Here is a 16,636-nt window from a genome sequence, read left to right on the forward strand (position 1 = left end):
CTAGTTATTTTTTCTTCAGAGTGTATTTCTGAAACCTCGTTTAACAATATTTAAGCATAGTGGGTGAAGCTCTTCCTCTGTTAGGGCAGCTTTGTATCACTCTCCTTGTGTAAAGCTTCCCTAAAACCGGCTTAGCCAGTCACAGAAGCATCGCTCCATAGTAGAAATGATGGCCAGCACAATGAACTTGGTCAGGGAATGGCAGGATGGGCAGAGCATGCCTGCACTCAGATGATCCCTGGCTGCTATAACTGGGCTTTTGGGGCCATTGGTGGCTGGCACTAGTTGAATCAGATACCTGTTCCTGTTAAACACTCAGTCTGTGATCACCTAGAGGGTAATAAAGTTTTAAGCAATAACCACCTGGATTCAATCAGAATGAGTCATTCCAGACAAGCTTGATTTCCTTCTTTTTCAAGCCTACTGGATGGGGGAAGAAATAAATGTGATGTATCTTGATTTTTAATAAGGTATATAACACAGTCCCATATGACAGTCATAACAATCCTGGGTTATTGTGGCCGAGATTAACTTACTAAAAGGTCGAGGTACAACTGGCTGCAATATCATACTCAAAGGCTAGTTATCAATAGCTCACTGTTGAATTAGGAGGACATACCTAGTAGGTTCCTAAAGGAGTAAGTCCTATGTCCAGTAGGAGTCAAAATTAATGACTTGGAGAGTATGCATATAAAATTTGCAGATGACATCAAGCTGGTCCGTTTTGTGCAAGTATTTTTGACAACAGGTTTAGAATTCAAAATGACCTGGACAAAATAGGAAATTGTTTTTGAGCCAACAAGATTAAATCCAATCCAAGACACATGCAAATTACTAAGTAAGGAGAAATGAAATACACAGCTACAAAATGGAGAATAAGTCATAGAAGCATAAATGGATAGGTGATGAGCCTACTGAAAAGGATCTGGGAGTTATAACAGATCACAAATTGAAAAGGGGTCAATAAAACGGTGGTAGCAAAAAAACCCTGATAACAGGACTATAATGTTTAAGAGTAATTTTCCTGCTGTACTTGGCACTGGTGAGGCCTCAGCTGGAGTATTGTGAGCCATTCTGGCTATCATACTTTAAGAACAATGTGGACAAATTGAAGGTAGTGCAGAAAAGACCAACAAAAATGAATTTATCTAAATCTTTTTAAAACTCTTTTATAGTCTTGACATTCATAGCCTCCTCAGGCAAAGAGGTTGACTCTGCATTGTAAGAAGAAATATTTCCTTTTATTGTTTTTTTAAAACCTGCTGCTTATTAATGTCATGGGGTGACCCCTAGAGCTTGTGGCATGTTAAGGATTAAATAACATTTCCTTATTCACTTTCTTCATACTAATCAAAAAATTGTAGACCTCTATCATATGCCCACTTAGTTGTCTTTTTTTCCAAGCTGAAAAGTGCTAGTAATTTTAATCTCCTCCTGTTTCCTACCTCTAATTATTTTAGTAGCCTTTCTCTATACCTTTTCCAATTCCAATATATTTGGGGCATAGGGGTGACCAGACTGCACACAATATTCAGGATGTGAGCATACCATGACTTTGTATAACAGCTTCATGATATTTTCCTGTCTTTGCTATTCCTTTCCTAATGGTTCTTAACACCCCATTAGCTTTTTTGACTGCTACTGCTCATTGTGGATGGTTTTCTGAAAATATCCACTTAATGATTCCAACTTCTTTTTCTTGAGTGGCTACTGCTAATTTAGACCCCAGCATTTTGTATCTATAGTTGGAAAACACAAACTCAATGTGCATGACTTTGCATTTATCATGCAACCCACCTTCACCTTGAGCCTCTCCTTTCATTGGTTTTGCCACCCACTTACCTCCTCCCTACATTCAAACTCCTCCCTCCCCCAATTTCAATCCTAAGGGAAAACACTGAATGGATGTTACAAATAAGTGAGCACAATGCATATATCTATAAGGCTATGTCTACACTGGTGGCTTCTTGTGCAAGAACATCTTGTGCAAGGGTTCTTGTGCAAGAACTCTTGCGCAAGAAAACGTCCACGCTACCATGTGCAAGCTGTGCTTTTGTGCAAGAGTGCCCAGGACAGTGTGGACGCTCTCTTGCACAAGAAAATTCTGATGGCCATTTTAGCCATAGGGGTTTCTTGCACAAGAAAACCCTGCCGAGTTTCCACACAGCCCTCTTGAGCAAGAGCTCCTGAGCAAGAGGGCTTACACCTAATAAAAAAGAGCATAGCGCTAGCGCAAGAAGCTCTCTCTTACCACGCCGTACTATAAATTTACTTGTGCAAGAGCAGGCAGGCAGTGTGGACACTCTGCGGATTCTTGTGCAAGAAGGGCTGTACTTGCGCAAGAAGCTGCGAATGTAGACATAGCCAAAGGGTCCTCTCTTGGGGAGGACTGCAACTCCTGATTGCTCAAGAGGCTGCGGGGAGACAAACCAGGCCATCCCACATCACCAAACAAGACTCCTTAAGGCTATCCTCCCTGGTCTTCATCCTCTCATCCATCCCCCTCTCCCAGGTCAGCTTAGGTCAAGGCTTTCCTGCGGTGTGGAAACCCAAACCACAATAAATAAAGGGGGTTTCCAACATTCAAATTCCACAAGATATTTCCTTCTCAGATCATCTCTTGGATGGGTCCAGCCTTCCCTCAGGGATGGCACCTTTGGTCAGCAGTGTCAGAGTCTTAGACCTCTGCTCAGCTACAGGCCTGCTCACCTCCAGCTCTGCCACCCAAATGAACTAATTCCCTGCCTTTTAATTCCTCCAGAAAAGAGGTCATTTACTGCAGGTGTGGTGGGGCAGAGCTGGCTGAACCCAAAATAATCCTTACCCCCTTGTTGTGAGGTTTATACATCCCACCACAGTATCCCATTATGTTGTAATAGCAAATATTTACATTTTATATATCCCTATAACTAAATAACCAATGGAATGAGAAAGAACCCTTGTATAATTCAAATGAAGAACTTCAATAGAAAAGTGCTAACTTTGGAGCAAGTGATCATCGTGTGTGGTCCTTAGAGACCCAAGGCCCTAATGCATTCTTCAGTCAACGTCATCCAAAGAAAAGCCCATGTGGAAGTGACTGTCAGCTTGTTTAATATGAGGAGAAGCTATAAGTGTGAATTCAGGAAAGATTCTTCATCTCTGGACTGTTTGGCTTCTAACAGGGTGGAATGACTGAAGAAAAAGTTAGAGATCCCCAAAGTTATTATAGACAGCCTGAGAGACTTTTGGGAACTGGTAGATCACTACATCTCTGCTACTCTTTGGACTGTGACTCGCTTGCATGTAGGGGTGCTGGATTAATTTGTGTAGTGAGGGTGCTGAAAGCCAGTGAACCAAAGCATAAGCACTGTATACAACAGACAGAGCTGGCCTTATCATGAGGCGAACTGAGGTGGCAGCCTCAGGTGCCAGACTGTGGGGGGGGGGGGGGGGGGGGAGGTGTATGGGACTCCACTAGGACCCAGAGTGTAGAAAATTGTGTCTGCTGCTGGTGCATATGTATTCTTTCTGCTGTAGATAAAGAGCATGGGGTAGGTAGCAGAGCAGTACCATGAGAGGAGTAGAACAGGAAGAAGGCAGAACTGAGACCTTTCAAAGTTTTGGCCCAAGCGAAGGGGCATAGGGGCGTCATTTGAGCTCCCTGCCTCAGATGCCAAAATGTTGTGGGCTGGCCCTGGCAACAGAATCCACTTCAAGTCAGAGGTGAGGCAGTACCCCAGTTTTCCTAGTTCTGGCACCCATTTTTTTACCTGCTTTAACCTCTCAATAACTCTCAGCCCTTTTTCTTAGATGACAAACCTTTAGGTAGTTTACTATAGAATTGGCTGCCAGCATTTTTTTGCTGTACCAATTGAGCTGGAGTGAATGACTGGTTTTTAGGGACAAGGAGCAACCTGAATGTGGTATGATTTTTGGTGTAAGTGCCTGTTTACCACAAAGGCCAGTTTGTTTGGGAGCCCAAATAGACTGGAAACCCTCAAGGGATTGTCTGGGACGCCGTGGTAGACTGGAATTCTGATCCAGGAGTTCACATTTGTTACTGGCTTGGTGAAATCTAATTATGGAGTACATCACCAGTTGGATGTCTGCCCTGTTTTCTCCCAGTGTTGAGCCACTTCAGACAGCATGGCACCCTTCACCAAAATGGATCCATTTGGCCCAGCTGCCTTAGGCCCCCAGAACCAATGCCGAGACCTCCGACTCTCCAGAAGTAGAATCATGCCATTTCTCAAAGCTCCAACCTTGCAGGCACTCTGGGTTTGCCAGATACCTCTTCAGAGACATAGCGGAATCAAACAGCCACTGGAATTTTGGAAAGGTTCCAAAACCAATCTTCTTTACTTTAGCCTAGGTAACACAAGAAATATTCATATTTACACAAAACAATAAAAAACCTGCATATGTTGTCTTGCATCTGTTTCCTCACTATTCTTGAGCATTCTTTGTGCTTTGGTCAGAGTCCTCCAATGCGTCCAGGATCTCCCGTCCTCCAAGTGACTTCTCCCACAAATTGTGGACTCTCCTCAGGCATTCAATGATATAGAAATTTGATAAGATCAACCAGAATCTCTATCTTCGTATGAACAAATAGGGTTGTAAAGGATGATTTACAGGTACAGTTAACCCAGTGTTGCCTCACTGAATTAAGGGGAAAGAAACCTCTTTTCCTTAGTTTGATAATTTGAGAACAACATGAGGATATATATTTTTTAACTACACATTGCATAGCCCACTGAAGGGCATTTTATTAACATGCATCCTATTTTAACACACACTACAGTTGTTAAAATCATATGTACTGTATAGAATAATGAAGAATTTGATAGTTTAGGAAGGTGTTTATTTTATGCAAACAGCAGGAAAACAAAGCATTAAATAACAGCACATTTTCATTTATGATGGTAATCGTCACTTAAAAACTACCACGAGATGGCACTGTGGTCATGCAGGTCAGGTAAAATTTATGTATATGCGAACTGCTCTTATATTGTAGTTTATTATGGCACTTAGTAATCTTAACCTTTATAATACTCCCCCGAGTCAAATGAATTTGGTAGGCTGATTAATACTGTAAGGAGCTTGTTGTCGGAGCTAAGATATTTACAGTCAGATATATATCACCCCTTCAAACAACATACATTTGTGTTGAAGAGAAATACATTCAGAAGAAAGGTAGAGTGATCATAATGGTCATGAGTTTATTAAAGGTCATAAAGTTCCTTGTGGTACTGTTTTGCTGTCTGACTCTCACAAGACATTTTAATATATTTTTCCTCTTTCAGCAAACATGGTTCTCTTAAAAATTACCAAAAACAAACAATCCCCAGCCCTTACTAGGTTAAAACAAACATCCAGTTTATGAAGGAATTGACATTTGAGTATTTTAGTATGCTTGGCCAGAAGTGGGATTTAAGAAAACAATAAAACTTTAGAGAACAATTTTACATTTAAAGTTTACAAAATACAACAAATATTCTTCTCATGTGTATTTACATAAACATATATATATTCAAAATAGAATGCATCTTACTATTAGGCACCAATTAAATATATACAGTACATGATTGGATGAACAGTGTAAAAATGGAGAATTTTTTGCTCTAGCACAGTAGTCACACACTGAGGAAATATTCTCTACAGAAGCTTAAAGTCACTGTGCATTTTTCAGATGTGGTAGAATTGTTACTGAACAGCAGCAGTTGGTTGAAACATTTTAATGAAAGAGTTTTTTTCTCCATCAAAATGCTATTAGATTGAAAATGCTTCTTATATCAGGGTGGACAATAACACAGCAGCAATTTGGGGCGGTTGCTGCTTTATTTACCTGCACCTCCACAGGTATGGCCACAGATTGCTATCCTCAGCCCATGGGAGCTGCAGGAAGCAGCATAGGGTGGAACACCACTTCCTGTAGCTCCCATTGGCCCAGAATGGCGATCCATGGCCAACGGCAACTGCAAGAGCCAAGACCTGCAGAGGTGCAGGTTAATACAGCAGCGGCAGCCTGCCAAGGGGTAACTCTGGTGAACCATGTCCAGCCTGCAGGCGGGTTATTGTCCACCAGTGTTTTAGATCCAGGATGGAAGAGAGACAGAAAGAGAGAGAGAGAGAAAGAGACCTTGAAGCCAGAATAGCTAACAGTTTGCTGATTAAGATCACAGAGACTTGAAATCGGGTTTCCCATATCCCAGATGAGAGCCCTAGAAGCTAAGATATGCTGCAGATAGGGGTGACACGTGTCTCTTATTTTTTCATGAAAAATGTCACAAAATCTCATGTTGCTCTGATGCATAACCAAAACGAATTTCAAAATCTCAATTTTTGTAATGAAGTGAAATAGCTTTTCCCCACAAGCACTAATAAGCAGTACTGCATTTCAGTTCAAACAGTGGCTAGATATCCTCAAGGTGCTATAAATTCTGGACTTGAAATTGCTAAATCCTGATGTGCACCAACAATATAATTTATCTTTTGTTGATATCGATTTATTAACTCCATTACTGCAAACTAGAGGTCTGTTGTCCTTACTCAGACAAAACTCATTGAAGTCTATGGGATTATTGCCAGAGTAAGGCTGCAGGATCAGATACCATAGCAATCAAATAGTCAGAGATATTTATGATGAGCCAGCGGCATTCATCTTTGTCTGTTGGGTATTCCATCATCTTTGTATGAGGCACTTTTTGGACTAAAGTTGTTGATCTCTCAGCATAAACAACTACCTCAGAGCTAACAACAATAAACATCAAGAATCATATAACCATGCCTTGTACATTGCTTTCCAACAGAAATATTACTCAGAGTAATATTAATGTTAGATATTTTATTTTAATAAGTTTTGAAGTATCATATATTTAATAGGCTTCCTCTAATGAAAAGTAAAACAACTGAAAGAACTTTATAACATTTCCTATCAGTTTGCAAACTGAGCAATGTACAAGACATTGTACTAGAGTTAGTTACATACAGAAAATGAAATTTTCTAGAAAGGGTGAGTCTACTTTTGTTGGCCAATGTGAAAAGTTCAGAAAATAAAAGGTATAAATTGTGGCAATTAAATGCTCTGTTATAGCTGTTAAGCACACCCTGGTGGTAGTGATTGTATGAAGAAGCATTCACCCAATCAGGATCTTCAGAAAGTATTGTGATTCAGGTAACACCATAGCTCTCAGATCTCTTAGGTATGCACTAGCAGTGAATAATGATTGCACTGAAGTCAGTGTAGGTTGAAATGTGACATGTTCTTGACTCCCCCACCATGCACATAGTACAAGGCCATGACAGGCACTAAATTATATTTTTAGCATTGTTTCATTTTTCATCACTTATGGGAATTTGGATTGGGGCCAGATCCTAAAGTCCTCACTCAGTATTTACTCACTTCTTGTGCTGATGAAACTCAGTAACTTAATGAAGACATTAGGGTTTGGCTCATAATTTTTGACCTAATAGTGATCCTTTATTTTCAGTTGATAGGCTCTAAAACTGGACTGTACCTTGCTCTCCTTATATCTGTTTGTAAAGTCCATGTGTCTAATGTTTGGATGCAATCCTGCAGCTAGGAGCAACAGCTGTAATTTTACTCCCACACAGACATTCTGCCCATACAGAATCTAACTGTTTTCAGTGGAAATGCATACTGTACCTGGTTGTAAATGTCTGCATGATTAGGCCTTTTTATCAAAGTAGAATATTTGATGCTTTTAAAATGATCTAACTACTCTGTCATTCAACCTGGGCAGGTGAAATCCTACACTATTTTCAGAATCCCATTATTTTTAGGTGGGCTGATGGTGCCTCCGTCAACCCCGGTACTCCACGGGGTTCAAGGAGTCCCTTTGACTTCCTGCAGTGGGGATGCTGCAGAAATTTGACTTAAGGTGGACTCTAGCTATGCTATTTTCATATCTGGAGTTGTGTATCTTAGGTCGATTTTCTCACATATTGTAGATCTGACAGTGAAAGGAGCCCAGAATTCCTGAGCAATCTTCTAACAGCAGCAAATTGTTAGGAACCATATTCTAGTAATAAAAATATTTTATTTTTAGTCTTCTAATTATTCTCTGTATGAAAACATTAAAACAAAATGAGAAAAACCCCATAGTAATGTCCTTTCTGATCAGGCAGAAATGGGGGAAATATTCTATTAAAGTCCACTCCGTACTCGTGCCAAACTACCACTGAAGTTAATTACATTTGAAACCTATGGGAGCTGTAAAGAGAAATGTCAACAGGATTAAGCCTGACATTAGTTAGCAACGTTGGGCATGATTTTCCAGGCTGTTACCTCACTGACACTGTCATAAAAACAGTATAATGGAGTAGAGAACCAAGTCTTTTTGTAACAGTATATTTCAAAGTCTAAACCAGTGCATGTGAAACATTTGGAATAGGGGGTAAAATGAAGAGAAAGTAGAGCTGAATAAAGTTTGTTGTGACAAAGGAACATTCAAATTTAATTTGCTTTTGAAGAGAATTAACTTGGAGTACAGAACAAATGGCAGAAAGCCCAGCAATATTTCAGAATTGTAATTGGGAAGGAAAAATACCCATAAAACACATTTTTCACATAGTTGATCTATACATATTTTTATAGCATTTTCTTTCATATTTAATTAATTTAAAATATATATTCATAAATTAACTGACATTTTCTTTTCCTGTAAAATTCTGTAAAGTGCTCATTCAGTTAAGGATAATAAAATTACATTGTAGCAAGACAAACTAATTCAAACCTAACCAGCAAGTAAACCAAACAGTAGCTTTGTTTTCATTTGCAGAACAAAAAGAAACACATTAATTTTTTTCACAGCCCATGGTATAATAATACAATACATTGCATTTTTTCTTTAAGAAATATATTATTTAGAATACTAAAAAAATAAGTTTATTAAAGCCTGTGCTTAAAACAGCTGAAGTACTGTATGAAAAAAATGCACATTTGATAGCATTTTAACCCTGTTTGTCATCAACTGGATAACATGAGTATGTGATGTTATTGAAGTTCTCTTAGAGCTAATGTTCCTAAGCTATCAAAGCTTCTCACAGTTAGGTGAAGTTCTCTGAGTACATACCATTGGTTGCCATGGCAGCTGTTGACAGGCTGGCAGAGTCACACACAGCTAACCTTTTCACTGACTGGGCTAATACTGCCCTTTGAGGTACTATCTAAAGGATGTATTCCAATTGCAACCATAGAATAATCCTTGGCCATCATTTTAGCCTCTTTTTTAAACTCTTCATTTGTGCTAGCTGGAGCTGGCTGGAGTTATATGCTAAAGCAGGTATAGTGTTCACTAATATCAGCTGTAAAGGCTTCTTCTCCTCCTTGTATCGACACTGAATATACCGTGAGAAAGCAGAACGGTAGGTTTTATTGAACAGTGTGTATACCAATGGGTTGACAGCTGATGAAAGGTAGCCAATCCAGACAAATACATTAAGCAGTACTCCGATGACTTTTTCATTGCAAGACTTCTTGCAAATGACTGCCATCACATTGGTGATGAAAAACGGGCACCACATCACAACAAAGAGAAAGAAGACGATACCAAGTACCTTGGAAGCTTTTTGTTCATTACTGATAGACTGCATAGTCCTCCTTCCTGAGTTCCTCAGGTCTCTGTTCAAAGAGCGTTGAAAGAGTTTCTCTGATGACAGAGAACTTTGAGGGAAAAAACTAAATGAAGCAAACTTGGTCTTTGTGCCAAGGTCATTAATGCATAAGGTAGCTTCTTTCTGGAGTGATTTTATAGTTAAAAAATAGGTGACCACCATGATGGTTAAAGGAATGAAGAACGCCACAAACGAGCCTATTAAGACAAAGCTCTCATCAGCCAGCAGGCAGCTACATTTCTTGAACACTTTGGAATCATCTTGTAGTCCAAACACAGGGACTGGCATTGAGATACCTGAAGATTGATTAGAAAAAAGAAACAGAAAATGTCATGCACATTAATGATAATAAATAGCAAAAGTGCACATTAATTGACAAAGCATGAAGAAGCGCGGTATGCAGTTACTGAGCATAACCTATAACTGATACAAAGATGTTAAATTAAAAGACACTCTAAAACTAATTCAAGTATTTAGAAACCACTCCCCAGTGTCTCCAATTCACGTGCAACACTGCTGATCCCCTTACTGTCTCACCCTTTGCGCGAGGTCTTCAGGGGTTACCACAGGGAAATAATGCTGATTGTATGTTTGGTCTTGGAGCATGTCTTTTTTTGGGAGAGAAGCCTCAGGATGGTCGCTATTGTCCCCCAAGCTGGACACTCACCAAACTGCTGGGTTTGGGTCCCACTGTACTCAACTTTCCCATGGCCTAAGCAGGCTGCAGCACTGTCTCTTTCCCATATCTGTTCGTGGCAATAGGGCATGAGATCCCAGTTAGCTTAGGCCACCAGGACCTGTACTGACCCGCTACTGGTCTGGAGCTTGAACTTTGGGACTCTCACCAAGTCTGAGAGCTTGGTCTGGAACCTGAGCCCCAGCAACTTCATAGCAATTTTTCAGCCATGAGCCCAAATGTAGACACACTCTCAGGCTCTGTGATAAAGACCCAGTATTAAAAACTGATCTCTTAATTCTTTTGTCTGGGGATTTTCCACTCTCCCAATTCCAGTCCTCTACAAAGAAATTGGAGAAAACTGGCTTAATCTAGGCAGGAGTTGCTTTCCAGGTAAGATCTGTTTAGCTCCTGATAGACTATAGCAATTAGACTATTCATGAATAGATGTGTTACCTCCACTCCCCTTTCTCCTTAGCACAAGATAGAAGATAGTCATAAAACGTGAGGGTGCAGGCAATTTATAAAATCAAACTGGAATCCATAAATTGTATACAGATTCCCCAAATTGTCACAACTACCCTATGAAGTGGCTGCAGTTTTTACCCTACAGAGACCCGATTGAGAGGTTGGGGAGAGAGAACAGGACTTTAAAGTGATTGTTGTGTTTGCTGTCCCCCACTAGTGCTGGGGTTGGGGTGATCTTTGGCCAGATAGGGCCACATCCTCTCTTCCTGGCTGACAGATCCAATTTGGTTGTTTTTGCACCACACAACCCCCTTCATAAAACCTGTCCCTGGTGCAGGACTGAATATTGCTTCTCCTATGAACTGTGGACTTAATGGGCTTGAGGGAGGAGAAGAGGCCCAAGAGGAATGGAGTTTACAACTTGGCTCGGTACTTTATTTACATGACTGTAATTCAACATATATTTCAAGGAAAGACACCTAATGTTTGCATTTCTGTCCTTTCTTCTCAGGGGTTCTGCTGGGATATAGCAGCTTTAAATTGCTTATAGTGCTCCAAAAGAGCCCCATAGGTCTAAGGCAGTGGTTCTCCAATTTTAGTTCTAGACCCTAGTGGTCCCTTTCACATAGCAAATCTCTGAATACAACACCCTTTATAAATATATAAGTAAGTTTTTCATTTAACACCATTTTAAATGCTGGAGGGAAAGTGGGATTTGAGGTGGGGAATGACAGCTCACAACTTCCCATGTAGCAACACCTTGCAATCCTTTGGGGGGAGTGTCCTACCCCCAGTTTGAGAATCTCTGGCCAAAGGCGTCGGGGGGATGCACGAATCCAGGCTGACTTACTGTTTGCAAACCAGTGGAGCACAGTGCTTGTATCATTGATATAGATCACCCTTCTTTGATTATTACGATTATCTCTGCCAAGGTTGACTTGAACTTGAACTGTAGCAAAAACTTCAGACATTTAAAGAAAAAGACCCTCAGGCCTCCTACAAAGGACTTATCCGACCCCATGGATCGTTTGTAGCTGGGTGTTTGTAGCTTAGTCAGAAGCTATAAGCCAGAGCACTTTAAATTTCCAACTGAAAAAAGGCCCAGCTGAAGCCTGAACTCCCTATAGCAGTCCCAGAAGAAAGGGGGAGGCAATGTGGATTGTAGCTGATAAAAGCATTTAAGAGAGCAGCTGGAGATGGGCAACGGGAGATGGTGGTAATTTTGAACGTGATGACAAGAGATCCCGGGCTTCAGAAGCAGGATCACTGCTATCATTGTTGATATCAAGTCTTTTTTGACACAATTTCATACATGTAAATGTACCCTACTGTGGGTTTTCTGAAGGAGTTTAAGGGTATGTCTACTCTGCGGTGCTATTTTGGGATACTTCTGATATCCCAAAATAGCTATTTCATGTCTTTCAAAATATCTTTCATAATAATGGATGCGCCATTCCGATGTCCCTATAAACCTAGGAAGGGACATTTCGGTATAGACAGTGCCAAATTACTAAATAAGCTATTTCAAAATATACTCAAAATAAGCTACATAATTTGCATAGTGCAAATTGTGCAGCTTTTTTCGAGGTAAGGGTGCTGTGTAGATGCTGGAGGGATTTCAACCCCAAGGTGGTTGAAATTCCCAGATCCTATTGAGTTTCAATGTGATTTGTGCACCTAATTCCCCTGGGTATGTTCCACGAGGTGTACAGATAGTTCGGAATGGCTAGCTAGTTCGAACTATCTAGCCCGTGCCGCGTGTAGCCGCGCGGCACGGGGTTCGCACTAGCCGGCTTTTAAAAATGGCGGCGCTGGCTTTATGCTAATGAAGCCCAGGAAATTCAAATCCCGGGCTTCATTAGCAAGTGCGGTATGCATACATTACCCCGCTAGTTCAAACTAGCGGGGTAGTGTAGACATACCCCCGGAAAGAAATCCTAGTCTCTCAACTTCTTCAAGTAGAAAAATGGAGGTAAAGAATTGTCCTGTATTTTGAGACCATTTCTGCCCCCCCTCCTCCTAGAAAAGTTCTTCTTGGCTAGCAGGTAGTGTGCTCTGTCTGCTACTCATTAGTCCCTGGATTGTTACGTTGTCCTCCCACTCGTTTGTCCAGCTAGTTATCTGTTATCCTGTGCTTACACTGCGAGTTCCTTAGTGCCATTGTAAACCACACACCTAAAGTGTGCATCTAGACTGGCAAGATTTTGTGCATAAGCACTTGCTTTTGCACAAAAACTTGCTAGCTGTCTACACTGGCCGCTTGAATTTGCGCAAGAGCACTGACGTTCTAATGTAAGAATTCAGTGCTTCTTGCGCAAATACTTTGACGTTCCCACTCAGGGATAAGCCCTCTTGCACAAGAATACTTGCGCAAGAGGGCCAGTGTAGACAGACACCTTAATTTTTTGCACAAGAAAGCCCAATGGCTAAAATGGCCATCGGAGCTTTCTTGCGCAAAAGTGCATCTATACTGGGCACAGATGCTTTTGCGCAAAAGCACTTTTTGTGCAAAAGCATCCGTGCCAATCTAGACGCTCTTTTGCGGAAATACTTTTAACTGAAAAACTTTTCCGTTAAAAGTATTTCCGCAAAATCATACCAGTCTAGATGCAGCCCTAGTGTGGTTCACTATCCCATGCAATGGCACTTAGAACACAGCAACAGTTAAGAACAAGAGATCCATTACAGCAGGGACTGAGAAGAAGTGGGCTTTTAGCTCAAAGTGTAGAGGCTCCTACACTAAGCTCTTGAAGTCCTAAGTTCAAATCTGCATGGTGGTGGTTACACCATAACAGTCTCTTTAGTTCATGTGTGTACAGTGTCTAGCACTGTGGAGCTCCGATACATGGTTTGAACATAGAGGTGCGACCACAGTCCACATTGATAATAGTATTTAACAACAGAATGTAACACATTAACATTCATTCTGTTGTTTGGAATTATCAATGCCTGTAATAACACAATCATGCTCTTTATTATGTTAATACTATAGTTATGTATTTTCTCAGCTCAAAATTGAGAGTCACAGTGACAGCATCAGCCATGTTACAAAAAAAGTGCCACTCTTATCTGTGCAGAGCAGAATTTGGTGGCCGGCTTGTGGTGTAGCCCAAACTATTTCTGTTGTTCCGTTGCAGAAACCAACACAGAGTTACTGTCAGAAACATCCACCTCCTGGAGAATTTTACATCATGGGACCAATACAATGAGAACCCCATGCAACCCAACTGAAATTACAGGCTGTGTAACCCAGAATGTATTTCTGACCCACAATCTAGTCAATTCTACACAAATAGGCATCTACTAGAAATATATTTGTATGTGATATCTGAGTAATTACGTGCCCAGATGTATGAGGTGCTGACTACCTGTTGTGAGATGCTGAGCTCTCTCAATTCCAATTGACTTCATTGGCAAACTGAATGACGGTTGAGGAAACTCAACTGCTCACTGTATTAGGCTTTAGGCATGTGCAAAAATATAACAATCAGAGCAATACCATAAGTTCCCCCAGCCAGTTCTGCCTTGTATAGATAACAGCAGTGCTCTTTTTCTCACTTGATTCAAGAAACTACTGTGAGCTGTGTAGATAAAATACAAAATGTTATCGTCAGGATAGAGTTCTTGCATTGCTACAGAGCATAATGATTCAAAAGGGCAGGAGTGCTATTAAGATGGTTAACAGTCCTAGAAAGTTGTCAATCTCAGAATAATTACAGGATTTTTCAAGTACAAAGCCAAAGTGAAACCTGTGAAAAGATAAAACATCATGAAGAAATAATCCAGTCATTCTAGGCTCCCTTAAATGAGCATCATAAAATGCCCAAGATCCACTCATGAGAACTGGGATAAAGGCACTGGTGGATATCCAGTGTTACTGTTTACTGCTTCAGTGATTGGTAAGGTATTTAATTATCCATCCATTTTGTTTGCTGTTGGTAATTTCTAGAGCATTGAGATCTTAAATTCAGATTTCTTGCTTTTAAATAACCTCATCACTGTGACTGAGTGGACACTATCTTCCGTTTTTAACTGCAGTTTTTCAATTTCATTACAATTCCCTTACCAAGTGTAATAAATAGAGTTCACAATATAGATTTGGCATTGGCAGATATAGCTGTTACATCTGTATTGTGCAAAATTGATTTTCAATTGAAATGATTCTCCAGTCAAGTGGAAAATGGTTGTGCTATGTTCTACTGTATGGGAAACCCCAAGTTTGAGTCCCAATTCTGTTCTTTTTCTTCTGCGTTGACAGAGGCTGGAATTGCTGCCAGATCTTAAGAAGCAGGAAGTCTTACATTGCTTAACAATGTGCTTTCTGGTTAATTAAAGAGTGGGAATAACAGAAACTAATTAGGCAAAGAGACCAAATTCAAAAGCAACACATTTAAAATGATTAATAAAAAGAGATTCTTTTAAAAAATACAATATATAATTAACCTGTGAAGCTTACAGCTAAGGCAATTATTTTAATAGGAGTTTGAAACAGAATTACATGTTTATATGATTAAGAATGCCATCCATGGTTACCCTAACTGGGTTATCACTATAAAGAATATCCACACTCATGATTCTGGCATGCATAAGGGATCAGCTCTGGCCTATATTTTAATTTATTTATTGATTGATATATAAAATATGCATGTGTTTAGATAAGTTAACAATCATACATTAAAAAAAAAAGAATTGATAAAAGTCAACTCAGAAATAGTTCCTTCTCCCCCCGTAGGATGCTTACTATGGAAAAGCCTGAGGAAATGGCAATGCAGCATATCCTAAAAAACAATACATTTAAACTTTTTGGAACCAAAGGGGAAGCAAATTCCAGACTTTAGGCTCCCCCTTTGAAAATGTGCCTCTGAGGCAGTGTCTCTTCAACTGTGTTTCGTGGCACACCGGTGTACTGCAAGGCAGTTGGAGGTGTGCCGCTGAGAATAACAGAGTTAAAAATGGCCACCCTTAAGGGGGCAGGCGACCTTTTTTTTCCCCCTCAATAACTTTCCCCCTGATCCTTTTTCCCCCAACCGTTCCCCCCCCAACAAAAAATACTTGGTATTCCTCATAAAAAAAATTATTGTTTGGTGTTCCTCTGTCTTAAAAAGTTTAAGAAACACTGCTCTGAGGGATGGTTAGAAAGCATATTCCAGTATGTGTTTGGACAAATAAGGATGCATCTTATTCACTGAAACCAATGGCAAAACTCCCATTGACTTAAATGGCCGTAAAGTAGCTCTTCTCCCCCCCCCCCCCCCCCAAAAAAAAACCACAGGACTTTATAAAACTGGACTTTGAACAGGGCTTTATAGGGTTCTGCTTTCAGAAACAAATGGGCAGTCAGTGCAATAAATAAGACACAGATGATACTCCCATATGAAGAATACCCTTAAGTAAGGGCCTGATCCAAAGCCCTTTGAAATCAGTGAAAAGACTCCTATTGATGAATATTGGATCAAGCCTTAACTGGGTGACCAGATTCCATATAAACCATGGGTTCTTCAAGGATCATTCCCAGGAGTGTATGTTACAGTAATTCACACCTAGCACTGACGGAACACTTTACATGGGATCTGTATCTGATAACAAAAAGTCAACTTTATCATGCATTACAGGAACTCACTGAATTCATTCCATAGAATGAAGACCTATTTGTTTATTTCTGCTTGCCGATCCAGATGTGAAGAGCCTCACACCTTACAATGTTCTTGCTCCCATATCTTTGCTCTTGATGTCTCTGTGGCTTTATGTTAGGAGGGCATAAGGGACGTCCTGAATTTTCACATTTCAGGAGCAGAGAAATCAGTTTCAAAGCTCAAGATGTAATCACTGATATAGAAACTCTCCCAATACTACTAGCTGGCAAAGAGGGCAATC

The 16,636-nt window shown here is 40.3% G+C and overlaps 1 protein-coding gene across 2 annotated transcripts in view; it reads right to left on the reverse strand.

Annotated features, from left to right (window-relative positions):
* Nucleotides 1-3,441: 3,441 nt before the first annotated feature.
* HTR2A (5-hydroxytryptamine receptor 2A) overlaps nt 3,442-16,636 on the reverse strand; it is a 52,822-nt gene continuing 39,627 nt past the window's right edge. For both annotated transcript variants that reach the window (XM_075919033.1, XM_006122966.4), the window contains exon 3: nt 3,442-9,914. In XM_075919033.1, coding sequence (XP_075775148.1) covers nt 9,217-9,914 — 698 coding nt within the window. In that variant the 3' untranslated portion in view covers nt 3,442-9,216. The remainder of the gene's footprint in view (nt 9,915-16,636) is intronic.

This window comes from Pelodiscus sinensis, chromosome 1 (genome assembly GCF_049634645.1).
Source record: "Pelodiscus sinensis isolate JC-2024 chromosome 1, ASM4963464v1, whole genome shotgun sequence".
Classification (NCBI taxonomy): domain Eukaryota; kingdom Metazoa; phylum Chordata; order Testudines; family Trionychidae; genus Pelodiscus; species Pelodiscus sinensis.